The sequence below is a fragment of the Salvia splendens genome, chromosome 20 (assembly GCF_004379255.2).
Source record: "Salvia splendens isolate huo1 chromosome 20, SspV2, whole genome shotgun sequence".
NCBI classification, from domain to species: domain Eukaryota; kingdom Viridiplantae; phylum Streptophyta; class Magnoliopsida; order Lamiales; family Lamiaceae; genus Salvia; species Salvia splendens.
In genome coordinates this window covers 24,156,529-24,183,155 of record NC_056051.1, presented here as the reverse complement: position 1 = coordinate 24,183,155, position 26,627 = coordinate 24,156,529, and the positions used below count along the sequence as shown (strand labels likewise).

General features: G+C 34.3%; 3 protein-coding genes across 7 annotated transcripts; 1 reads left to right on the top strand and 2 right to left on the bottom strand.

Annotated features, from left to right (window-relative positions):
• Positions 1 to 11,651: 11,651 nt before the first annotated feature.
• Positions 11,652 to 14,872, bottom strand: LOC121780604 (histone-lysine N-methyltransferase ATXR6-like). The gene is made up of 6 exons (XM_042178217.1): positions 14,487 to 14,872; positions 13,456 to 13,536; positions 13,136 to 13,365; positions 12,566 to 12,666; positions 12,263 to 12,475; positions 11,652 to 12,089 (listed from the first exon to the last, which is right to left on the bottom strand). The coding sequence occupies exons 1-6, from the start codon at positions 14,758 to 14,760 to the stop codon at positions 11,930 to 11,932; spliced, it is 1,059 nt and encodes a 352-aa protein (XP_042034151.1). The 5' UTR covers positions 14,761 to 14,872; the 3' UTR covers positions 11,652 to 11,929.
• A 1,001-nt stretch (positions 14,873 to 15,873) lies between these two features.
• On the top strand, positions 15,874 to 19,816 carry LOC121782811. 2 transcript variants are annotated; one of them, XM_042180771.1, is made up of 9 exons: positions 15,874 to 16,266; positions 16,742 to 16,873; positions 16,973 to 17,096; positions 17,380 to 17,780; positions 17,915 to 17,991; positions 18,133 to 18,268; positions 18,335 to 18,538; positions 18,671 to 18,737; positions 19,330 to 19,816. In XM_042180771.1, exons 1-9 carry the CDS (start codon positions 15,895 to 15,897, stop codon positions 19,332 to 19,334), a joined length of 1,518 nt encoding a protein of 505 aa, XP_042036705.1. In that variant the 5' UTR covers positions 15,874 to 15,894; the 3' UTR covers positions 19,335 to 19,816. The 2 variants fall into 2 exon arrangements, with proteins under 2 accessions (XP_042036705.1, XP_042036704.1); XM_042180770.1 differs by lacking the exon at positions 19,330 to 19,816 and having other exon boundaries at positions 15,875 to 16,266; positions 18,671 to 19,106.
• A 530-nt stretch (positions 19,817 to 20,346) lies between these two features.
• On the bottom strand, positions 20,347 to 25,810 carry LOC121782664 (protein PHOX1-like). 4 transcript variants are annotated; one of them, XM_042180611.1, is made up of 5 exons: positions 23,115 to 25,810; positions 22,816 to 23,034; positions 21,233 to 21,369; positions 20,764 to 20,857; positions 20,347 to 20,683 (listed from the first exon to the last, which is right to left on the bottom strand). In XM_042180611.1, exons 1-2 carry the CDS (start codon positions 25,288 to 25,290, stop codon positions 22,889 to 22,891), a joined length of 2,322 nt encoding a protein of 773 aa, XP_042036545.1. In that variant the 5' UTR covers positions 25,291 to 25,810; the 3' UTR covers positions 20,347 to 20,683; positions 20,764 to 20,857; positions 21,233 to 21,369; positions 22,816 to 22,888. The 4 variants fall into 4 exon arrangements, with proteins under 4 accessions (XP_042036545.1, XP_042036547.1, XP_042036548.1 ...); XM_042180613.1 differs by having other exon boundaries at positions 20,764 to 20,854; XM_042180614.1 differs by lacking the exons at positions 20,347 to 20,683; positions 20,764 to 20,857 and adding an exon at positions 20,888 to 21,113.
• Between the last annotated feature and the right edge of the window lie 817 nt (positions 25,811 to 26,627).

Below are 26,627 nucleotides of genomic sequence, written 5' to 3'. Positions count from 1 at the left end.
CCCGTGTAATTACCTCCACACACATGATCACCTTCTATGCGTGTGTGGTTGAACACTGAAAAACCAGTAATGAATTTTATGATATACACGAGTATATATCAGTAATATGTGCAGACATTATAGTACAAAAAAGAACAAAGAAAAAAGTGTGACAAATTAATGACGTAATTAAAAGACAAACCATGTGCTTTGCCTCTATTATGTAGGATAGTTCGATCGATATATCGATTGCCCTCTGGATACAGATTCATTAGCTGTATTTATGCCACAGAATATAATTACAAAAAAATAACAACAAAGTACCAACCATCATTATACTTAATCATTGAATTAGCAATAATTGAAGAATGTTCATTCATTTTATGAAAATTCTAAAATTCTTTTTTCTAATCACGGTTTGCCGACAACGCGTAGCTCTAGTGATATCATTTGAGTGGATCTATATATAAATCATATCTATCTATACATATATAAAAGACGAGTTGTGAGATGTTTTGTATAACTATTTCATGCGAAGGATGTAAATGCAATAAACAAAAATTATTAAATTAGTTAATTGACTACAAATTACAATCATAATCATGTATATAATTGGACGGTTATGGTGATGAGAATTTATGATGAGAAATTATTTCTCTAAGAATGCAACAGCCGTTAAAAAATTTCGTTCATCATTCCTTGGAATTTTTAAAAGTGTTAGGCGGTTATGGTCAATTAAAAGTAACGAAAATAATAATTATGACATGCCCTATAAATATGTCTGATTTGCTATTTTCTTATTCGCAACTTCATTAGCTTCTTCTGCTACATTATTGGAATTTTCTTCAACAAGAAAAAATATTTTCAATGTGGAATTCGCATTCCTTAATGAGCTGCGGACTAACAATACTGTATTGGTCATCAAAGTGAGGTGTGTATGTGTTTTTGAGATGAATGTGAAATGAAACTATCAATTTTAAATCATATTTTGAGGATCATTCTATGTTTGAGTGATGTTAGTTCATATTTAAACTTTTTCTTATTGTTAATTTGTTTTATTTTTTGTTACTTTTGTTTCAATTTATTCTGTTTTATAGTTCTTTTTTTTTCAATAAAGAAGTCATAGAATCTAACTGTCTATAATATTTTGAAGTTAATGCTTTGCACATTCGTCGTCACTTTCATAGTTTTGATACAAAAAAACGAACCCAAAGCCAATGACATGGTAAAAGGAAGCAAAGAAGACGAAGAGCATAAAATATCATAGTGTTCTTGCACATATGCATAAATCATCAATTTGGAGATTAAATAGACCGGGAGAGACAATGGGGTAGAAATAAGCAGGGGAGAGAAGTTGCGGCGCTTCGATGGTGCGTGTTTGGTTGAGTTTGTGTTTTACTATTTTTTTTCTTTATTTTGCTATTCCTATTGTTATATTGTTAATGTTGTTTACTTAGGTTTTTTCGTAACTTAGGAACTATTGTTTTATTATTCTAATGAGAGTTATTAATATTTGTGTGTGTTTTTTTATTTGTTTGTAGTTTTATCTTTTATCTTTTTATTGTAATATCATTGTCCTCCGAATCAATGGCGGATCCAGAAAATGAAATTCGTGGGGTCAGATATAGTAAAAATATTTTTATTATTTCTCAACTCTGATGGTATCCTTTTTTCTCGACTTTGATGGTGTCCTTTTTGTTGCTTCCTCCTCTGCTGTCGTCTTCATAAATCCTACCAAAGTAATCAGATTCGCAAATATTATCAGCATCTAAACTGTTCTTTCCCTGCTTAATACTTTGTCGAAATACATGGATTACAAATAGTAACTCATCTTAAATAACATTGTATCCTTTTTTTTTACTTCATTGTGTTAATGTAAAATTATAAATTCGGTAAGAAGTCTTTTGAATAAAGAATAGTAAGATGGACAAATATATCGATATTAAAATTTGGTATTTGACGTTTGTTTAAATTAGACAAAAATAATATGTTGCCTTTCATAACTTATTACTAAAATTTTATGAAATTATTAAACACAACCTTTTAATATTATGAAATCATGTATTTTTGTTCCCTTTAATAAATAAGACTAGTAGATATGTATAAATAATTATCAATCCATTAATTAAATTTCTAGGTATTAATTTGATAATAGAGGAGGCAATCACAGTTAATTAATTAGTACTTATAAAAAGTTAATTTGAGAGAATAATTTGAAATATTAAAACTATTTTGTTAATTTTGAATATTTTAATACGCATTCAACAAAAGAGATATAGAAAAGCAATATTAATAAACTAAAAGTTGGGTCCCACGATGAGTATTTTTTATTTTCATCGCCTTCTTATCTAATCACCGGGGATTCCGTTTTCACTCTCTGCAACTCATTTTTTGAATTCTTCTTCTTAAATATTCAAATAACTCTCTCTTCCTGTGAATTTCTCGTCTCACACATACGGCCACCAAGAATGGTGACTGCTCTCTTTCCTGCTCCGGCGCACTGTGGGGTCGGCGGCGGTTTCATAGGCCAGAACTAATGGAGTTTTCCCCTACCTTATCTGGCCGGCGTGGGGTCGGCCGACCCCGCCCGACCCCACCTGGATCCGCCACTGAACATTTTTTAGTTGTATATTAAATATTTTATATCGATTTGAACTTGATAGTTTTTAGTATTCAAAGTGTGTAGGTTGTTAACGGGCGATATTTTCTTTATTGTAAAGAACTATATAAATGTTTTAACTAAAAAATATTGAAAATATTTAATTTTGTTTGAGAAAATCCAATAATGCAACAGGAGAAAGAAGTTGTGAATAAGAAGATAGCAAAAATATAGAGAGTATTTATGTGTTGTGTAATATTTTTCGTGTTGGTTTAATTTTAAACATATTTAATTTTGTATTTATAATTAATTTTGTACATTTTTTAATTTTTTAATCTTATGTGATAATGTTGTTTCTTATTTTATTTAGTTTATTAGTGTATTCACAATGCCAAATTAATAGTGCGGGGTTAACACTAATAAAATATACTATAAAATTTGAATTTTGGTATCTTTATTTCAAATATATGCACATTTATCAATACTATCATTATATAATAAAATTATTCTTCTCATTTTTTACACAAATTATACTAAATACATAATTTTGTACTCCAAATTATTCTTAATATTTTTACACAAATTACACAATTAGAGTATATTACAACCTTATTTAATAAATTAATTATATTTATCAAATGTAGTAATATTGTAGTATATGTTTATTAGTACTAAATATCATTGAAACTATTTTAAAATCTTATTATATGTGTGAGGTTATTTGTTGTAGTATATCTTATCATTATTACTACATTTATAATTTTATATCTATATAATAATATTATTTCTTAATTCAAAAAAATATTTCATAATTTGAAGAAAATAAAATAAGTCGTGCATAGCACGGGCGTGATACTAGTTTTATTAAATTTTGGCATTTCAATCCATTCCATTTTCATATATAAATATGAAAATGAGAACCTTTATTATTGTAAGAATATGAGAACTATTTTTATCTCTTTAATCACAAAGATACACAGTAAATAGTAAATACTTCTACTTGATACATCAATGCAGGTCCTGAATTCAAATCTTAAAGATAACTAAATTTTCATATAGTATCTTTTTCTAAAGATGAATACAATATTTTTAATATTTTTATATGTAATATTCTCAGATCCACACAGTAAGGGGTATTCTTATTTTTCCAATAAATATATTGTTAGTTTTCGATTATAGTTTCTATCAATATATTAGTTCTTCTTTGGAAAAAATCCACTCCTAAACAATACCCTTACAACTATACCAAAAAAAAACTAATTATTTAATGAACTCAATTTAGAAAACATGAATAAATTTTAAATTGGTCTATAACTTTAACTAAAAGTTCTCCTAGTGAGACATAATATATATGATTGAGAAAAAAATTATTGCAGCCAGTTACATATAGATAAGTCGTTGTCCAATTTAATTGCATGATAGTGATTTTGCCAACAAAAGTTATAAGTTTTTCCTTCATGAAGATAAATTAATTTGAAAGTATTTACAATTAAACCGGTACGAATATTTAAAAATAACCATATCTCAAATCATAAGTAGACCAATTATAATATTCATTAACTAGATTTATTAATCCGATAAGAATGAGTAATTTGGGCGTCTAATATTCATTCGTTAATAGTAGTTGGAATCAGTTTGAATTTTATACTATACTGCTTATTATTTTGAAATCCACTTTGAAATTTCTTTGCTTTATTTGTAACTTATGATATTTTAATTTATTTTTACACAAATAACTAGGCGTTGTGAACATGCATGGATTTTTTTGGTTGCTTTTTACGTAACAAATCTTAGACTTGAGTATAATAGTATATTATCTTCTATAGTTGATGTCGTTACAAGTTGAATTTGTTCTTCTATCTCAAACACATCCACACACTCTTTTTATTTTTTACATACTCTTAACTGTTGACTTTTTATAAAAAAAACCTTTTAATTTCATTTAATTACTAAATTTGTCAATTGATATGCATGATTATTGCCTTGGTGGTGTAGTCAAATGGTAGTATATCAATCTGTCACTTTATGTTATGCCACTGCATCATGTAAAGATTATGTATGTAATAATTTTAGAAACGAAAGGCAAAGTAGTACTATAAATTTGATAATCCTTCATTAGTCCCATATCAACTACTACTAGATATTAGAGGGATTTGATTTAAGATGTCATGGATTTGATTAATCAAATACTTAGTGGGATTTGATTTAAGATGTCATGGATTGGACTTGGTCTTGTAGCAATCAATAATTAGCACTTCACTTTTCTTCTCTCACTCTTATGGACTAATTATAATGCCTAATAAATAACAGAGATTTGATGGAATTATATTTTTGGGCGAATTGTAAAAATACATAATAAAATTTGGTTAAATTTTGGTCCGTTTTATGCTATTTAAAATCCGTCAGAAAAAATCATGAATTTCGTAACTTATTCTCAGTTACATGTTGAAAACTTTTTGTCGTCTACACATGATTAGTATATTGTTTATATTTTTTCAACGTCATTTTTTTTATAATTAACTAGCTAGATAACATTATTTAATTAATTTATTGGTGATGACGATCACATACGATTATTCAACTATTATAGTATAGTTTTAGCAAAACAATTTCACCATAAAATAATTGAGAACAAATATTTTAAATATAGTACTAATAGATTTTCCGGCTAGTTTTCAAAGTTCTAAACAAATTAAAATTTGATTAAATTTATGGTTTATTGAAAATTTTGCCTTTATGTTTTGGGTCAGCATCACAAAAGACTGTTCACTCACAGAAAAAAGCAAAAAATCAATAAATTAAATGAGACTGTTTTGTAAATCCCAAAATTGAGAATGTGAAAATCACCTGATATGTTTCTTTTTCTTATTACAGGAAAATAAATTTAGGGGACAATAAATAATCGTGTACGGCCCTTGATGTGACACAAACCCTTTTGTTGTAATGAGCTTCGTATTGAGATGACATTTTGTTTAAATTCGATAGATAAATTAAAAAATAAAAAGTAAAGTTTGAAATTATTTATACAAGAAGATTATTTGATTTTAAAAAGAAATGAACAGATCCAATACTGAATTTCAGCCACAAAAGATTGGACGAGAAAGAATAGTCAATTTTCATGTACACGTACCAATAACTTCTATGAGTAGTTATTATTTTTTCAATTAATACTATATACACATTTATATCTCACATTGATTTAGAGAGTTGCGTGTGTGTAATTAGAAATATACTTAGGTCATTTTATTAGCAGTTGAGGTCTTATGTCACGAACCCATAACATAAAATACGTTTTTATAAATATATTACTCTCTCCATCTCATAATAATTGATTAATTATCATTCTTATTGTGAGCATGAGTTTCAAGAAATGCAAAGAAAAATTAATTGGAAAAGTTAGTGGAATGTGAAACCCACTTTTTATATTGATTTTATAATAAAATATGAGTAAAGTGAGTTAGAGGAATGTGTGACATACTTATCATTCATGGTAAAAATGAAGCATGACAATTATTGTCAGACAGATCGAAATGGAAATGAGAGACAATTATTGATTGTGATGCTATTTGATTGTTGTCTTGTTTATAGTTGTTAATTTAAATTATTGTAGAGACGTTCTAGCTATTCATTACCTCCATTGTAAATTGGTGAGTGAAGTATTTTCTTTTATGTGAAAATAGCAACTACGGATTTCATAAAAAAAAATTGCCATAAAATGTAAACAATCTTGTCACACAAAATCACATTTACGGTTTTTCGTGTTAAGTGCATTTCTCAATCACATCCTAACTAGTCATGTTTGGTTATACATATTCAGATATTCTTGTACAAACGAATTATGATGCATTAATATCAACTTAAATAAATACAAGCAGAAACCATATTTATGGTTTCTACAAAAACCCAATTACAAATTGGATTATTATTAGACAAATAATTGAAAAAAAGCATTTAGTAGGGAATATCTATTACAATTTAATTCATTTATATTCACCACCTCTCATATTCACCAACTCCTCGATTATGCGTAGATCGAATTTCCCCCTCAAATTAAGGGAACAATGCCATTTTTCTGCCCCAAATAATTGAAAATCCCTTTTTAATAATGTATTTTGGTTATATAATTAAAGGTGGATAAATTAAATATATATATATATATACGTGGTCACAAGATGGTGATGAACGAACCTAGCATATTATAAATGTCCTTATTTGCTAGATGTTGAGTCCCGGTGGTGCACACCGGGACTCCACATTAGTATGATATTGTCCGCTTTGGGCAAAGCCCTCACGGTTTTGCTCTTGAGGTACTTCCCCAAAAGGCCCCATACTAATGGATAATGAAGTTGGGGTAGTTCATTTATATGCTTGCAACTCTTGTCCATTCTCCGATGTGGGATATAGTTTGCTTCACCACAATCCTCCCCTCAAACCAAGACCACCAGACCAAGACCACATGTTTGTGCCCCCATGTTACGGGTCACCAGGTCACCACAAGTCTTGGTTGAGACCACGCAAAGACATCGGAGAACTTGCAAGCGCAACCCACCGAACCCCGAGCCACACAGGCCCAGCCCCTGAACCAGGGCTCTGATACCATTGTTGGGTCCTAGTGGTGCACACCCGAACTCCACATTAGTATGATATTGTCCGCTTTGGGCAAAGCCCTCACGGTTTTGCTCTTGGGGTACTCCCCAAAAGGCCTCATACTAATGGAGTTGGGGTAGCCCATTTATATGCTTGCAACTCTTGTCCATTCTTCGATGTGGGATATGATTTACTTCACTACACTAGACATAAAATTATTTAAAATTAATAAATTAACATAGTATAATAATAGAACGAAATTACTAACTCCATTAAACATATAGCTTGACAGTCTATATTGTGATAGAAATGAGTTGGAGAATCCAACAATCTACTATTACTACTTATTTTAGGATAAGTACAAAATTAAATAGAATTTGAATAGTTATTAGTAATTCCATTATTGGATCGACATGCCTTGAAATTACTTTAAATAGCCATGTTCTCTTATGCTGATGTCACAAAATTTGAATAGTTATGTTAGAAATTAAAATAATTCAACAATAGAGTTGCAAATTGTCAAAAGAAAGACATTTTTTTTCACAAATCACGAGACTTGTTTGACATTACTAATCTATGAACATGATGCAAGAGATTAGGTAACTAATTAGAATTTACCATCAATTAGATGGAATTTTATGGAACCAAATATTAAGTTTTATTCTCAATAAAAAAGGGAGTGTATCCCTTTTTCATTTTTTTGTAAGCTAGTGGATGGATGTTGGAATAGTCCAATGTAGCACGAGTGGATGGATTTTTTCACAGAGATTTGAATTAATATTATTTGTAAAAAGTAGAAATAATAATTTATGTAGCATAATATGGACAGTGAGCACCAAACAAGTTTTAGGGGTGGGCCTTTGATGGTTGCATTTCTATGAATTAGGATTAATTAGGGATGGGTACCCACTAAACTTTTTGTTTTTAAGCTTGGATTGGCCCTTTTCAACATCTACTTTTTAATTCGTCATGTGCACTGTCTCTACCTTTCGATGTCAACGACAATCTTTTTCACTGTATTCAATTCCACGAGTTCCATTTTCTGAATCTGTCATTGCATATTGTTGTGTCCAAACCTTTCAAATATCTTCGACTTTTTGCGTGTTTTAGCGAACGCATATGCAGATGGACGTACTTAGTTGCACAAGATATATGATTTATATACTCCACATTTTTATTAGTGTTTTGAATTTCTATGATTGCTAAGTTATATATGGGCATGTTAAAATTGTGAATTATGCAAAATCAACTTAAATACCTAATAAGTCAATCCTTATATCTCATAATACAACTTAAATACCTAACATAGTATAGAAATTGCCGAATGTGTAATCAAATGCGATGGGACATAGGATCAGAGATCGAACATGAAAAATAAAACTCCTATCAACTTAAATACCTAGTGAATTACTTAAAAATTCTCTAAAAAGGGTACTTGGACATGCATACATCTAAAGTTTAGATAATGTTTAATGAAACATAAGGTCTCATATTTTTACATAAAATAGTTTCCAATATAGTCAATCCATATACATTATTGATAGATAAAGAGAGTATTAAAGGGCAACAAACTTTCGATTGTGGGATTTAATTTCAATACTATGGATGACTATTTGGGAAATTTGAGTGGATAATTATTGAATGTAATTGGCTGCCAATGATTTTCAGGATTGGATGAAAGGTAGGGGAGCATTATTCAATTTTATGGTCTATAATGGCTCCATTATTAGGTTTCCATTTTCAATATAAATCTAAATTAATATCTTTATAACTTTGATTTAATCAAATATGACCAACGTTTTCATATAACAAGAAAGGCAAATCTTGAATAAAATGCAGATTAATTTTGAGATTTTCCCAATATCTTGTGCACATACTCTAATGAGTTGGAACCACCAGTAAATAATTATGTCATATAAATAATTTTTCATTCTTTAATATTTTATTGTAAAATCAAGGGCAATATATAAATTGTTGAGTAATAAAATATACTATTCCATTACGAAAGAAAAAAAAAATCTTCATATCTTTGTAAGTGGGCCGAAACCTAAATTCTGGTGCCGATTTCTAAAACAATTTCTCAAGAGTCCAATAAAATAAATCGTGCACATTTTACTTAAAAATAATAAAAATCTAAGAAAAGATGATGCTAGAAATAAAATTACCTGAGATGTACTGAACAATTAAGTATCAAGAAAATATACTTGAGACCCTAAACATAAAAAACTGTTTTATACATATGTTGAATTTACACTAGTGAAAGAAGAAAATATAAATAGTTGATTTAAGAAAACATAAAAAATGCTCTATAAATGAGTTTTAGGGATCTGAGCTCTTGTAAATCCTAAATACTTACAACCACGTTAATTTTCCTACCAAAGAGGACCACTATAATTCATTTTCCGAATTAAATTGCATGCTACATTAATGATTATAATCATTGTCTATGGCTGTATAGCATGGCCAAGTCAAAATTGTGATGTTGCAAGGTAAATATGAATATATGATCCCATATATATCCAAAGTGATAAGAAAATCTGAATTGGGAGAGAAAAATTTGTTGGTTTGATTATAAGGTAAATTGTCAAAAAAAATTTAGGAAATTTGATCAAATTTTGGTACGTTCTGCAACTTTAAAAATTAATCAGTTAGAAAAATAATAAAATTTGAGTTTGTTCTCTATTATCCATGTTAAGAAATTTGGATCAAATTGTATCTGATAGGAAACCTAGAAATCATAGGTCGACATCACCGCTAATAAGTTAAATGATGTTGTATATTCATAAATAAAACGGTGTCGTTTGTTTGAAAAGCTTCATCAATATATAACACATAGGCAATCGTATTATTTGTTGTGATGGACCAAAATTTAACCGAATTTCATAAATTTTATGATAATTTGGCTTTCAATATAATATGGTACAATTGGTGTGTGAGAGAGAAACCAAAGGTTTGTGAGTAGTGACTAGTGGCAAAAAGGGCTTTAAATGGACCACCCTATATAAATTCAAGATTTGCATAAGGTGGGATTGATGTAGACTAAGAATAGTGTGGTCCTATAATTGATTCATAAATCATAATTACTCTTTCTCTCTCATTAAATAATTGGGTGTATTGATTTTTGGTTATTTAGGTGGCTGCCTGCTCCTTCTGTCACATCTTTACCTTGTTAAAACATTACTACTTATATTTAATTGGACATTTCAAAATTAAGCATTCTGATTTTAATTGGACATTTCAATATTAAGAATTTGGGCTGATTATGGAGATAGAATTTTGAACTTGATATTAAGGACTTTCTTGGGCCTTTATTTCTAGCCCAATTTTTTCGCGAAAAGCAATATTTACTGCTTGCAGAACTCCTACAAATATTTTTTGATTAATTCAATTTGGTCGAATTAAAGTTATGATACAGAAGACAATATATTGCATATGTTGAATTCCAAAATTAATAAAATAAAAATCATACAAAAAATGCAATTACTTAATCTCGTGGTTCTAAAATATAGGCTCATGTTAGTTGAGAAATTTAATTATTGGCCAAAATTAGTCAAATTAAATTACATTTCAATGAATATATATACCTAGAGGTGCCCACGGTTTAGGAACCGCCAGTTCAGGTTTTGGAAATTTCCGAACCGGAACCGAACCGCGAGGGTGTTTCGTGGTTCCGGTTCCAAAACCGTCGGTTCAGAACCGTAACCGAAACCGGCGGTTTTGGAACCGGAACCGCGAAACACGCCCTTGCTGTTCGGTTCCGGTTCGGAAATTTCCAAAACCGAAACCGACGGTTTTTTATGGTTTTTCACGGTTCCGAACCATTAGGTTTTTGCGGTTCCGGCTTGTTTCACGGTTTTCCGGTGGTTTTTCGCGGTTACGGCACGGTTTCGGTTCCAAAATTTTTGAACCTGAACCGAACACGGTTCAAAAATCGACGGTTTCTGTTCGGAACCGTAACCGGCGGCTACGGTTTTGGTTTTAACCGCCGGTTCGGTAAACCTTGGGCAGGTCCACCTATATATTTGGCCAATTAAATAGATAATTAGGAAAAATTAAATTAGCGATACATATGCAGGATGAATATTTAATATATATTCAGGTTTAGTCAAGGTAAATTTAATTAGGAATCAACGTGGTAAGAAATGTGATTTATGAGAATAAACTTATAATGAGTTAGAATAAGAAAAAAGAAAGAGAATGTTGATATTCTAGACATACCACTTCGGAAAGAAAAAATAGAAAGAATCCCCTAACATTGATCTTATTTTTGACATTTAAGTGCTCAATATATGTGATGTGCTACAAGAATTTTCATCTACCAATGTATGTTTACTATGATTAGCTTTGAACTAGGTTGATAATCTAATCCATCAAAGATTCAAATCATATATTTTGTCAATATACACAAAGTAAATACAGCCTATGGGTACAATGTACCCCAGCTCTCTTCAACTTGACAAAATGAATCTGTAAACAAGACAAAAAATATGCAGTATTGTTTCTACAACAATTTCATTGCCTGAAAACTTGAGACAGAAATGAAAAAACTATGTTCATCTTCTTTCAATGGCAATAGATAATGTCAAGAATGCTTGTGCCAAATTATAACAAAAACATTACAAAATGGTTATGTCAGCACCAGCTACAGAGCCTCCTTCCTGGAGGTGAGCGCGTTTCAAAATAAATGTAGCTGTTATGTATCCGAAAGTTAGACCGGAGAAGGAAAAAGGTGGTTAACAGAAACACCAAGGAGCTCCGATGGGGTCAGACAAAATGCTCTGTAGGATACTCATTTTCGTATCCATTGTAGTCGTAGTATAGCCTCTCCCCTTTTCTGATGTCACGGCTTGCAATCAAGAGAACACGGCACTCACCATTGACATCAAACCTCAAACACTTCACATTTTGCTTCTTCTTCCCACCGCTGTGTCAGAGGATAGGTGAATATCAGCAGAGCTCACTCATATAATGCTTACTATTCAAAGGGATAATAGAAAACCGACAAAAAACCAACGAATGAGACAGTGATTCAACTTTTTTCAGTCATATATAGGAACTCTAACCAACTGACTTTTATGCGAATAAGTATTAACGTACTGAACATGGTTGTTGATTCCATTGATGAACCGAGCAATGTTGCTTCGCTTATCTGGACAGATAACGAGACTTTTAGAAATGTCAGCAGCAGTGAGAAGAGTCATCATGCTATCACCATCATCATGCTCTCGATTTTTCAGGAAATCAACATCTCCAATATACTCAGTGATTATTGTCAAGTCTCGAATGCATCTATCTGCTTCCACAGTGAATCTATTCCAATCGAGAAAAGAAAAACAGTTGAGGCTTGCAGCATAACCACAATAACACAGGAATGAGCATGAAAGATGAAAGAATACTCACCCTTCGCGTGGATCAAACACAACCATAAGAGGTGGCCATTCACCTCGTTCCATCATAGTCTTACAGAGATTCAAAGTTTCTGTGTCATCTTTTGACATAACCTAATAATTCAGGAAATGTACAGTGATTAAAATGCCATAACCAAAATAAAATACAGACTTCCGCAATATAGCAGATTATAGCTAATGACAAAATGAGATGTGAGATTTCGCATAGAAGGGGTATCAAGGTCTCTAGACCAAGTTCAAAGGGAAAGTTCGCTAATAAAAATACTCGTATATCAATTTCTATCAGCCCTATGAGCTCCTCCACAACCTCAAACGTGAAATTTGATGATTGCAATGTGAGAATCTTAAGTATCCTACCCTTGAAGCAACAAAGCCCGGTGAGAAGCCTCGGGTGGTTGTTATTGGCAGTGGGTGGGCAGCGTGTCGATTCCTTAAAGGGCTCAATACCAAGGTATATGACGTTGTTTGTCTCTAGAGACTAAATCTTGTTTCTCTTGCAACGAATAACCTAACCCAACAATCTTAATATCAGACAAGATAGATAAATAGCATTTGAAAGTACCTGCATTCCGTCTCTTTCAAGAGTAGCACAATTTGCTGATCTTGGAGCCATGCCCGAAGTATAAGTCAGCTCGTTGCTGAATTCCGCCCCAGTTGCATTCAGGGCTGTAGCTAAAGATGCCATCTGTTCCAATCTCCTATCAGAATCCTCAGTTGGAATGAAAGGCAATAACTTCCTTCTCTTCTTCGACATCACTAAGCCACCAGTTCGCCTTCTTTTCTTTTTACATTCTAAGAATGATAAACAGAGAACACATATCATTAAGAGCCAGCAACTCTAACAATTATGTTACTATGATGTAACCAAGTGATGCCTTTTACCTTGACTGAGCTTTTCGGCAGGTCGTGAAGACCTTTGTATGCGGAAAAAATCAACTATTTTGGTTTGCACAAGAGTCAAATCTGCAAGCCCAACCAACCTAATTATAATGCAATCTCATGATCTAATACAATCAATAATCAGCATATCAACCTGGAAATTGATATTTTTTCAAGCCAAGTCACATAACATGGTCAAGAGAAATAAAATATAAGAACAAATCATAAACATGACAAGATATGACTTGAGGACTGCACGAAATTACATTCGATCATTTCAATGGAGCTTGTTAATGACATGCAAAGTTTTGTACTAATGCCTTCCCTGGTGCAAATTTCATATTTAGCAGAAGATACTGATCAGTTCCTTGGAACTAAAATCCATTTAATGAAAAATCAAGACCAACTTAGAAACAAAATATACACTGTTTAAGACAATAAGCAATTATTTCTCATAAACCACATGGCAAAGTAGCAATAATGTCAAGTGTTGAGTTCTAGTAAAGTGATGCGACTAAAGATAGATAATGTTTCTCAACAGTCAACAGAGAGTAGATAATGTTTAAAAAGCACATACTGTAGAACAATATAAATCAAAATCAATAAAATGTAAACAATCTCATTGGAAATAACACAAAACTTAACTCTAAAATATGCAGAAAACATTGCAAAAGACCTTTGAACTGAATTAACACAGCTATGGTGTTCTCCATTCTTGTGCAAAGACTAAGAAATGGAGTAGTAATTAACACTCCATTTCACAACAGACCTACAGAAATCGATAAGTACATTGAAAACGGCAATAGATAGAGGTAGATATGTCACTCAATCTCAATTTCATTGCAAAATGTATGCTTTCCCTTGTGAATTACCCATTTTCCGAGCAAAAGGTTGAATCTTTACACAACTGGGAAACTCAATTTCAAGAAATGAGTCAAATGACGCAATTACACACCATTCATCAGATACAAAATAAAAAAAACACTAAATCAGCCCCAAATTTCATCAAAATAAAACGAAATCAATAAACATACTTGGAGGATTTGGTTGATTGGAGCAAGAGGGGCAGAACCAGCTGCCTCTGGGAACAGCGACCAGAACCGGCCGGAGGCAGAAGAGGTGGAATCCACGGTCACATTCATCGCACAACAGGAGCTCCGACGGGTACTCGCCCGACCCGCATTTCTCGCATTGCGTGTCGCTGTAATCCTCCGATTCTCGCTTCTTCGATCTGGGCCGCTTTTTGGGAGCGATCTTGGCGTCATTAGCTGGCTTCGGAGCCTGGGTCCTCTTCCTCAGCGACGCCATTTCAATGGCGTGGAGAATTCAATGAGAGAGAAAGCAATGGAGAAGAATGAGGGTTTTCGCATTTGGTTTAAGAAATGGGGGAATTTAAGAGAGAGAAATGGGGAAAAGCTGTGTGCGCGGGTAAATTGATTTTCGCGGTATTACTTGCTATTTTAGCGCCCAATCCACGTGTCGTGACGGACTATTTATTTCTAGTAAATTGTGATTTGTCTAAATTTATTATTCCTTCCATCTTCTAAATGAAATTATGTAATTTGTCTCGTTATAGAAAATCGATATAATTGCTTTTTTCCAATTCGGTGTACTTTACCTTTTCTGAAAAAGTCGAATATCAGGAATATTGCTGGTGGATAAATAAAGTCGTATTAAGAAACGAGAGAAAATAAAAGAACACTATATAATCCTATATATTTTCAGACAAAAGTAAATAGAGATTTCAAAAACTTAGAAAGCCACATTAAATGGATGGTTAGTATTTTAGGTTAAGTTTGAAATTTATTAAATAGTTCTACTAATTTAATTACGTTGGTGCACATGAATACAATGTATTTGGACAAGTGGAGCGATATATTCTTATTTCTTCATCGCATGCAAATAAATCAATACAGTATTATTTATTATTTTAACCATTCATTATTTTATTGTTATGGCATTTTTCCAATTATATTTCTGTGCTAACAACTTTGGCGGTTGAAAAGGTGCTTTTGTAACGAATTACAACGTCAATTATAAAGTTGCTTTAATTTATGGGAATCTATTGTTTTTGGTTGATAAAATATTTTTCATAAAGCAAAATAAAATGAATTTCGTCACAAACAATCCTACTAGTTAAAAACTCATTCCTCATTTCCATTTTAGAATATATTTTCTTATTTTGCCATCAATAATAAAATTTCATTTAGTAATAACCCACAACTTATTTTTAATTTATGCGGCTCATTGCGTATATCATCAACTCGATTTCACTCGAAAACATGAATATTTTTTGTGGAGTATAATTTTTAGGCATATCCACTAGTACAAAATTGTTAGTATAGGAATATATTTTAAAAAATTACTAATAAAAAAAAATTGGACCCAATTAAGCCCATATATCCCAAAAAATGAGTCAATATTGATTTTCAAACTTTATTGATGGAAGTAGAAAAACAAGAGCTATCGATCCACCTAGTCACCGCCCATGACTCGCCCGAGTTCGCTCACCTGACTCACGCCTTGACTCACTCCTTCGTCATCGGACTCGACGCCGAATGGAAGCCCAATCGCCAGGCCTCCACCTTCCCCGCCGTCTCCCTCCTCCAAATCGCGTGCCTACTTGTCGACGCGCCCGAGTCGCCGGTCTTCCTCATCGATCTCCAAACCATTGACATTCCCCCGGTTTACGAGCTGCTGAAACAAGTGTTTGTAGCGCCCAATGTTTTAAAGTTAGGGTTTCGATTCAAGCAGGACTTGGTTTACCTTTCGTCCACCTTTTGCGACCGCGCCTGCGCTCCTGGTTTTGATAGGGTGAGCTTTGATTGCATACGTTATTTTGTTGCATTTTGGGCAAAATCATTGATTTCATTTGAGGTATTTAATTTCGATTTATTAACCATTAATTAGGCAGTAAATGATTTAGGAATTCGCACATTATCCAATTGTATTGTGTATTGAAGTATTGAACTATTCATGTTTGAATTCAGTTTAAAACATTTGGGAATTTCTTCGAATTATCATGCATTTGTAGTTAGAATTATGCCGAATTTGCAAAGAGAATAAGCACTTGTTTTTGGTTTGCCTGTTTTTCTTTCCAATAGTAAGATTGACTGGGAATTTTTTCGAAAAATCATGCATTTGAAGTTGATTGGAGTATTATCTTATGACAATTCTTTACTAAATTGTTTTGTCAAATTGAATTTGTGATCATAAATTGTTGCCGGTTACAGTACTTGTGGCTCTGTGTCATTGTGTTGTTTTGAGGTTAATGAGTTATCGTGTACAGGTCGAACCTTTTATCGACATCAGTGCAATATACAATCAAATACAAACGAAGCAACAGGGGCGAAGGACACCGAAGCAAACAAAGAGTTTGGCAACAATCTGTGAAGAAGTTTTAGGGATCTCTCTCTCGAAGGTATGTATGTTGTCAATTGGAGTATAAGATGCATTTAGCTTCTTTTCCAATCTGGATATCTGAAAATTTTATTCGTTTGGTTTCTCGTGGTGTTTTCAGGAGCTTCAGTGTAGTGACTGGTCTCAACGTCCTCTAACTGAAGAGCAGAAGAAATATGCAGCTGCAGATGCTCATTGTTTGGTCAAGATATTTAACGTGTTCCACGCAAAGGTTGTTAGAGAAGGTTGGGGCTCTTCTGATTCATGTAAACATTTATTTGGAATGCCTTTATGTGATGCTCAATTACTACATGATACTACTTGTTTTGAAACAAGTTTGTTTTTTTGGTGGACAACTTCCTTTCGTCTGAAATTGGTTGGTTTTGAAAGAGTTGTCAACTCATTGTAAAGAACTAACTGAAATAAATTTTGCAAGTTGAGGGCTGATTATGTTATTGAAAATATTGCATCACTTTCGCTCTAATCTGGATGATCTAATATTTTGATTTCCGTTCATGTTTGGAGCAGGAAAATCGTCTCAGCCATCTGATCCGGGGCTGAAGGAGATGTTCCAGATATCAAGTGGAGATAACATTATAACGAGAGCCACACTTGTAGAAGCTTCAAACATGATCCGCGCAACTATGCCTGAATTAGATAGCATACAGACGATTGAGGAGGCTGGTTCCATGAAGTCGAACGATCTTAACAAACAAGTAGATGATAGCTTCCTGTGGGTAGTCAGGAAGCATGGTGATAGAATATTGCTAAAGGATTCTGACCGGAAGCCCAAAACTTCCAAAAAGAAAGCTAAAAATATAATATCGAAACCCAAAACCAGTGAAATTGTAGAAGACTGGCAAGGCCCTCCTCCATGGGATCCATCTGCAGGAGGTGACTCGTGCCCCAAATTTCTGTGTGACGTGATGGTACGTGATTACTTATATTGGTTTAAACACTGTATGATATTCACAGCAATTTTCGTGGTTATATCATACCCTTTCTATTCATTATGTTAGGTTACTGAATGCTCAGTGTGTGAATCTGATGTGAAAACTGTCAGGTCGAAGGTTTAGCAAAACATTTACGTTGTGTTGGGATAGATGCTGCAATTCCGCATTTAAGGAAGCCTGATACCAGGTGCATTTCTCATCAGTGTTCGAACATTGCAACTCATAAGTATTTTATAATGCATTTCCTCCAAAAAGCCATAAAAATGTTATGTAGAATTCAAGAAGATAAGTGTACTCGACTAAAATTTCTAGTATTTATTTTCTCCAGGGACTTAATTGATCAAGCACAAAAGGAGAAGAGAGTGCTCTTGACTCGGGATGCCAAGATTCTAAGGCATGAGTATTTGATAAAGAATCAAATATACAGGCTGAAAAGTCTCCTTAAGAATGACCAGCTACTCGAGGTAACCCTTACGTACGTCCAATATAGTGGCTTGGTCGTCTTAACATGGTCTTCTTGAGATCTACAGGTGATCGAGACATTCCAGCTTAAGATTTCTGAGGATCAGTTAATGTCGAGGTGCACTAAATGCAATGGGAAGTTCATCCAGAAACCTTTAACAACTCAAGAAGCCGTTGAAGCTGCTAAGGGATTTCAAGTGATTCCAAACTGCTTGTTCAACCGAAATTTGGAGTTTTGGCAGTGCATGGACTGCAATCAACTTTATTGGGAGGTAACATATCAGTCGTTGTTAGTTAATCGTTGGTATCAAGATTGAGGCGTCATGTTCAGCTCTATCAGATTTGTCACCAACACTTGTGAGGGCAGCACTTCTAATATTTTCTATATGTAATTTATTTTGCAGGGTACGCAGTATCATAATGCAGTCCAGAAGTTCATCGATGTATGTAAGCTTAACGAGCACCCTGAAGGTGATGATGATGCTCTGTAAAGTCGACCATACACTTTCTTCGTACCAAGCAATTGTTGTCATGGTTGTATGCCATGGTTCATTAGTTCTAGCAAAATTTTAACTTAAACTGCTATGGTGCTCGTCTTTTCTCCTTTGCCTTTCCGAATATGAATATACTATAACTTAGAAAAGGGCGTACGGACTAGAAATTTCACGAAACTGTCGAATACACGCTGATCCTGTTTCCCCTTCACAGAGTTTTGCACATAATCCAGAATTTACACCTTCACTATGTGATATTTGAGCAGAATTGAAAATGCTAAAGCTAGGCATTGTAAGAGTTGTTGATTAACATACTACTTGGAATAACTGCATATATTTTCTAAGTCAGAATGATGCTTAATTAATCTTTTATTTCAACTATCAAAATGTTGCATGCATTTTCATAACAAATGATATTTATATCTCATACAAGGACTAGAAATATTAATTAACTTTATGTGACAGTTAATTCATGACATAATTACTCGGTGTCAAATCAAAGGGAGAAAATTTTATATTGTCCACTTAAATTGCTCACTCTAAACCCAAAAATATGCTCCTACGTGCAGGTTGAGGAGGAAGCTCAAAAAATTCACGAGTGATTGGATTGAGTACGAAAAGAGCGCTGTCACCGAGTAGTATATCTCATTTGATTCGACACCGAGTAATTATGTCACGAATATAATGTTAGCATGTATCATATTGCACAATATGATAATAGAAAAAGAAGGATTTGCTGCAGAGTGCTGGACACCGGAAGACAGTGTTAGTTCAAGTCATGGTGTTGCCTCCGCGCCGATACAGATGGGCTTACCACGTAGTAATGAATATATGCTCCAACGTTTCACTGATATGCACAGGGACACAGCACATACCCAACTCCAGTCCGATTTGATTGAAGATGTCTGGGCACGTAGGGGAGGGGGCGCAGGGTGAAGAACTTGTGTGATTTTCTGTAGTGAAAATTTTCATTGCATAGTTTTCCCCTTCATTTAATACAACGAAAATTTAATTTTCAAATTATATTTATTGAATTAGTCGTTTTTTTTCTAATTATTTTCCATCCGATAAATTTAATTCTATAATTGAATTAAAAATATACAAACAAGTGGTAAAAAAGTGTACACTATTGGTACGAACACTTTTTTATGGGTGTAGATAAGAAAAGCCACAGAAGTGTTCTGCTGGAGGGCGACAAACTACCAATTGGTGATCACAATCTCTTTCATCGCATTCTCAAACATTTTAAAACCAGCAGTAGATGTGAAGAAAAAAACCATCCATCCACTCAACAACTGTGCTTCCATTTGAGCATCTTCCAACAACTATGACCATCAAAAGGGAGACAAAAATCCACACTCACATGCAAAACCTAGAAGTTTGCTTTCTTTCAAACTAAAAAAATCAATGTTTTAAAAACCGGACCGGCAAGTGAACCGGCGTCGTTACTGGTTCACTGGTTCAACCGGTTCACTGGTCGAACCATTAGTTGAACCGGAATATATAATAAACATATATATTATATATTATTAAATATATATATAATAAAAATTGTGAATAATAAATAAAAAATAGCATTATCAAAATATCAAAAATGGCAGATTTGGTGCCACTAAATATCAAAAATGGCAGATTTGCATTACAATGCCAATAAGTTCAAATACCAAAATACAAAGATCAATAAGTTCAAATATCTAAATACACAAGTCTTTATCAAAATGCATAAGTCTTTATCAAAATACCAAGCTACGAACTCAAAACAAAATACTTAGTGATCATCTCAATCACTTTCATTTCCAACTTCAAGATTAATGCAACTCAAGTCACAAAAACCATCGTTGATGCTAGTAGTATTTCCATCATCATCAAATCTTGACAAATCAATTTCGTCATCATTAATCCCCATTATATCATCTTCATCACCTACATAAAGATTAAACAATATCAAGCAATGAACACAATAACACATGAAATTATAAATAAATCTATAAAAGTTTATTCACCTTTTGCTTGTTCTTCATCTAACATTTCCTCCAACTCCTCATAATCAAGCTCATAATAAATATACTAACTAATTCAGGAACAGCCTGCTTTCTTCTATTGTGAAAAAATAATGCAACAGTATTAAAAAGTATGTTAGCCGTGTTCTTGAACATATAAGCAACAGAATGCAAAACATATCACAATAATGCATAAGTGTAAAAGTATCCAAAAGGCCACAATAATGTGGAAAATGACTTTCAAAACCAAGATTTTGAACTGTCACAGAATCAATAGAATCCAATTCCAACTAAGCAAAATCAGATACTCCACCAATGCTCATTCTTAGATAACTCACTCCAAATCCAGCAAGCTATCCCAAAGAACAATCAATTAGACCTCGATACCAAATATGGCTGAACAACAATGATACGAGAAATTGTTGCTGTAGAGATGACAAATATGGCTACGGATAATGGAAGGCTGACCAACCTCTAATGCGCGACGGCGATGGGGAAGCGGAGGCGGCGATGTACGGTGGGGCTTTCATCTCGCGGTTGTCCGACGGCGGATTCACAGTGGGGAGGTTCGTCGAGGGTGAGGAGTCGGTGTAGGCGGTAGGGTCGGCGCTGAAAAGGGAAGCGAATGAAATGAATAGAAACCAAACCCTAATAGAATATTAATTAAAAAAAATTAAATATAGTTGAACCGATTCCCGGTTCGCGGTCCAACCGGTTAGACCGGCCGGTTTTACCGATTCTGGGCGGGTCAACCTACATGCGATTTTTAGAGGCAAATCGGACCGGACTGCCTACCGGTTCGCGATCCAACCGGTCCGACCGGCCGGTCCGATCCGGTTTTTAAAACATTGAAAAAAATGGATACAAAATGCTAAACAATTATGCACTGACACTGAGTCACTGACACTCATAAGTATTGTTGTTATTATATATATAAATGAGAATTGATATTTGCAACATCATCATCATCATCAATTTTCTCCCTTTCTAATTTCTTCTCTCCTATCTCATCTCCTCTCCTCTCCTCTCCTCTGTAATTCCATCTCTCATTCTCTTTCATCCTCTCTAATAGTAATACTTCTGTGGCCAATTATTTTCTGATATGCGTCAACTCTCTCTTTAACCTCTCTCCTCTCTCACGCCATTCTCTCTCGTTCAACACAAAATCTCTAAATCGAGGACTCATGTGCGCAGCGAAGCCTCTGATAAAATTGTATAACAAAATTGATGCAGATCAACAAATGAGAGAAGTGGAGCGAAAGAGAATTGGAGAAAGGGAATTACAGAGAGATGCGAGGAAATTAGAAAGGGAAGAGTAGAAGATACTAGCTAGTAGTATATATACCGACGAGGTTCTTGTAATTTCAGGTTTCTAAAGCAACAAGTCCATCAAACAAATAAATAAAATTATGCAACTCGATAACTATAAAAAATTCAAAAAAAAAAAACACAAATCTTGCTGTACTTTCTGAAGTCAGCTGCACTAGCTAGGGAGGTTATAACAATGGAGCAGAAGTGACAAAAAATTATTTTCTGCTCATCCAACTTGCCCACCATCAGCTGCAGATGTATGACAGATTGTTTTTTCTTGCTATAAACAACACAACCAACATCGTATGTCCCAACACGATGAAGCAATATCTGAAGCAGAAGCTGATACAGCAAAAGGAAAATGTTCATTAAGATGGTCACAGAAACTCTAAAAGCATGCCGTGGAATTAAGATGCGCGTAAAATTCACCTAATTAAGTTTTTTATTAGTTTCATTCGTCAAGAACAAGTGATCAAGTTTTGTAGCTCAACCCTAGATCATAAGTTAAATGTACTGATGATAGGAAAAGACAAGTGAAAAAGACTATTACCAGAAATGTAGATATTTTCAATTTCCTAAATGTACGCACATCTCTACCTAGAGTAATACAAGTCATAAACTAGAGAGAATTCAATGCTGTAGTAAGGCTACAGAGTTTGAACCTCGTTGTGAAATTTATCGTATTATTACGTAGATCATACTTTTAAAAAGAAAAGACTCGGATATTGGTAAATCTTTACTTACCAAGAATGCGAAAAAAGGCGACCAACCAAAAGATCCGCATAGTGCTAGTTCTCAGACACATCCACAGAAGCAGCTACGCATTTTCAAGGGCGTAATAAATTTTTGAAACTCGCCGTCTGAGCAGTGGCTCTAGCCGGAACGAGGGAATGCTGCTCTGCCACTTTTTCGCTTCGTACATCTCGTTCCACGCCTGTACTAATTCATCAATATTGAATCCCCCTGCGAGCACCTCACCAGTCAGACTACATAACAATGCACTCCAACATTATTTTTTGTTAGAAAACTGTCTATATTATTACCTTCTGTTCCATTGGAACAATGATTCTTTATCATAACAGCAATATCAGTTGGAGCAGCTCCAGCAAGTTCGAACTTTTCTACAGCAACCTCAAGGCATTCATGCCATACGGGAAGTCCTAGTTTGAACTCCATTATTGATCTCTCGTACAGAATCGTGCCCCACAGTATGTGTATCTGAGCCCTGATGTTCGAAGCCTGTTCTGCAGCCTCGTCTGCTGACATGTGTTCGAACAAGTTGTTGAGCTTCATATTTTGCAACTGAATCTCGGTTTTGTTAGGCTGGGATGATTCGTTAACTTGTTGTTCCTCCTCCCACATTTGCATTCCCTTCTCCATGTCGTCCTCGGCCCTGTTGTAAAGCTGAAGAACTTCGGACGAAGGCCATGATTCCAAATTCACACCAGTTCCAACAGCAAAATACCAAGAGAGTTTAGCCAGCTCAAACTCTTGCTGCCCGAGAGCTAGAACGGCTTCATAGAAATTTGGTTTGATTTTTAGTGCCTCTTCGTATCTTTTCCCTGCTTTCACGTACTCCATTTGTGCCCAGTCGTAGGCAGACTTGACCTGCGTGAGTACACGTTCTTTCGAAGCATCTTCTTTCAAATATACTCTCTTTCTCGCTCGGGACATGTGGACATTACCCCAGTTGAACAGCGCTAAGGCTGCCATCTCCTGGAATTTATCCGCAGCACCCGAGAAAAGGTCCTGAGCTTCTTCACTAGTAACTGTCTCTTCCATGGCATCCGAATAGAGCTTCATCCCAACCTGATGGAGATCAAGATAAGTTTCCACATCAAATCCGACGTGGTCCTTGAATAACTGAGCAAACTGTATGATCCAATCACTGATACAAGCCGACTCAGTCCTCACTCCCTTCCTATTTTCAGTAACATTTTTCATGTCAAGAGTGTCTGTTGATTCATCCCTCCTAAACCCTTTAAGCAATGGATCTTGATCCGGATTAACTTCGACTATGTACAACTTCACAGAGCCATTTATGGTAGAAGCCTCAGCCAGCCTTAGTTCTTCTGTTGAAGTGATGGTAACCAAATCACCTTCTTGATCCCTATACTTCACAAGAACATCCTTCGAGCTAGGAAAGCGATCAACAATGACCTCTCTCAGTTGCAAAACATCGCAGTTGAGAGGAATCTGAGCCCATCTTATGTCTTCCCCGAACACTAATTTTACGGTTCTCATAGGCTCATCTTCCGCACCATTTGTATATTTTTCTTCCTCTACCACCACCGATTTGTCTTCAGTTTTCCTTTCCTCGGTTGGATCATCAGCCTTACTCATCACAACATCAACATCAACTCTCTTTTCCCTCACTTTTCTCTTCGTTTTCTTCTCCTTTCTTGTTTTAGTAGCATCCTTACTTCCCCCTACATTGCCAGTGGCTTTCTCCTCCTTCGCATTTCCCTCCACATTGCCATCAACTTTCTTCTCCTTCACGCTCTCCTCTACGTTTCCAATGACATCGTTCTCTCCATTGCCATTGACTATCTTCTCCTCCACATTCTCCTCTGCATTGCCATTGATTCTCTCCACCTTCACATTGCCACTTTTCTTTTTCCTCGCCTTGGTCTGTGCCAAAGGCGCTGGCTCCAAATACTCGGGTAACGGAACCACCAAATCCACAGGAAGCTCAAGCTCTCTAGACCCCCCTAGACTTTGAAATGCCATTTCAACCCTCTCTGAGATCTCAATAGCCATGAGATTGTTGGGCTCCATCTTCAGCACCGCTCCAACATCTCTGCGCGCCAAATCGAACTTGTTCAGTCCCTCATAACACCTAGCCCTCTTCAACAGCGCCTTGCTGTATCTCGGGGAGACTTCAAGAGCAAGATTGCACTCATGAATCGCCCTCGGGTACTCACTTATTCCCAACTGCATATAGCACGCGGCCATATTGCTCCTCAGATACGCGACATCTATGTGATTCCTAGGAAGCAACTTTATCCCTTTCTCATAGCTCAACATAGCACCCTCATAATCCCTTTTCTGAAACAACCTATTGCCCTCTTCCTTCAATTCCTGAGACATCAAAATGAACATGCCTGTGTCCTTATCATAACCCCTCTGCCTACCCTCACTGCCTTTTCTTTGCTTACTATTTGATTCACCTGATTTCTGCCCACTACAACTTTTCTTCTTCCCACCATGTTTCCCCATTGCTAAATCCCAATATCAATTCCAAACTACCAAAATCTTGAAATGGAACTAAATGTTCCAACAAAGTTTATTCCCAAAGCCAACTGATTAACTAGCTCCAATCAAGATTCTCGGATACAGAAATTGAAATCAATCCCCAAATATGTATCAAGAAAACCAGAGACAAATCCTCCAAAATCCCACGAATGGAAAAGAAAAAAAGTAGCAAGGGGGAAAAAGCAAGAAGCTCCTTCCCTTAACTAACACGCAATTCAAGATTTGCTTAGAAATGAAGATAAAGGTGGAACCTTTATTCAGCTAGAAACAAGGTTTTAAGACAAAAATATGGTGGTGACAGAGAGAACTTATCTGTAAAAACTCAAATCTTTAATTTTGTTGGGGTTTTCCTCGAAAATCTATAAAATTGTAGGTTTGTGGATGGGATTATGTGGTTGTAGATTATTGAACTAGGAAAAGCTACATAAAGCAAGGAACAAAGAAAGAATTTTTCCAGGTCCCCACGTGAAAAATCCTTCAAAAATTTTATTCACATTAATAGAGAGAGAGAGAGGCATGCAACAAATTTCAGTTAATTTAATCGAAAGTGCGATATTAATTTAGGTAATAATTTGACAATATCAATGTTTTTTAGCTAATTTCCAGACAAAATAGGAAATGGACAACATGTTGTGGGACCAGGTTTCCGTGTATTTCAAGATTGTGGGTGACGTCATCTAACCCAACTGTCTTCATTTGACCATGATTTCTTAACTAACTTTCTTTACAACTGTTTTCGTTAGGCAATTGGAAGATTAATTAACCACGTGTTGCCACTCTAATAATCATCATTTACAAAAGAAAATTATCATCTTTTTTATAATTAAGAACCTCAACTTTTCTTTAAGACTTTAACATAATTTAAGAGTATATGTAGAGAATCGTGAAGAAGTAAAAGTGCTCGAGTTTGGGTGATTAATGGTTAAGATAATGACGTATTTGTTCATGATGAAGGTACGATAAATTTGATGATTGGTTCGATAACAATATTTTATATCGATAGGGACAAATTTGCATTGTATAACCATTAAATGTGAAATGGACATGATAGTATTGTTTTTAATGTTGTTTTTTCGTAATATTTTGCATTGATTGAATGCTAAGAAAATATTTAACTTTTCCAATATTTTTATTTGAAAATTATTACAATAGTCACACCGTTGTTTGATTTCAACATATAAATACCGGATAAATTTAGAAAATAAGGTGGAAAATTGTTCCTTAACAAGTACGAAATCTTACATAGTAGTAGTAGTAATTAATAATAGGAGATAATTTTAATGGGATAGTAATCATTTACT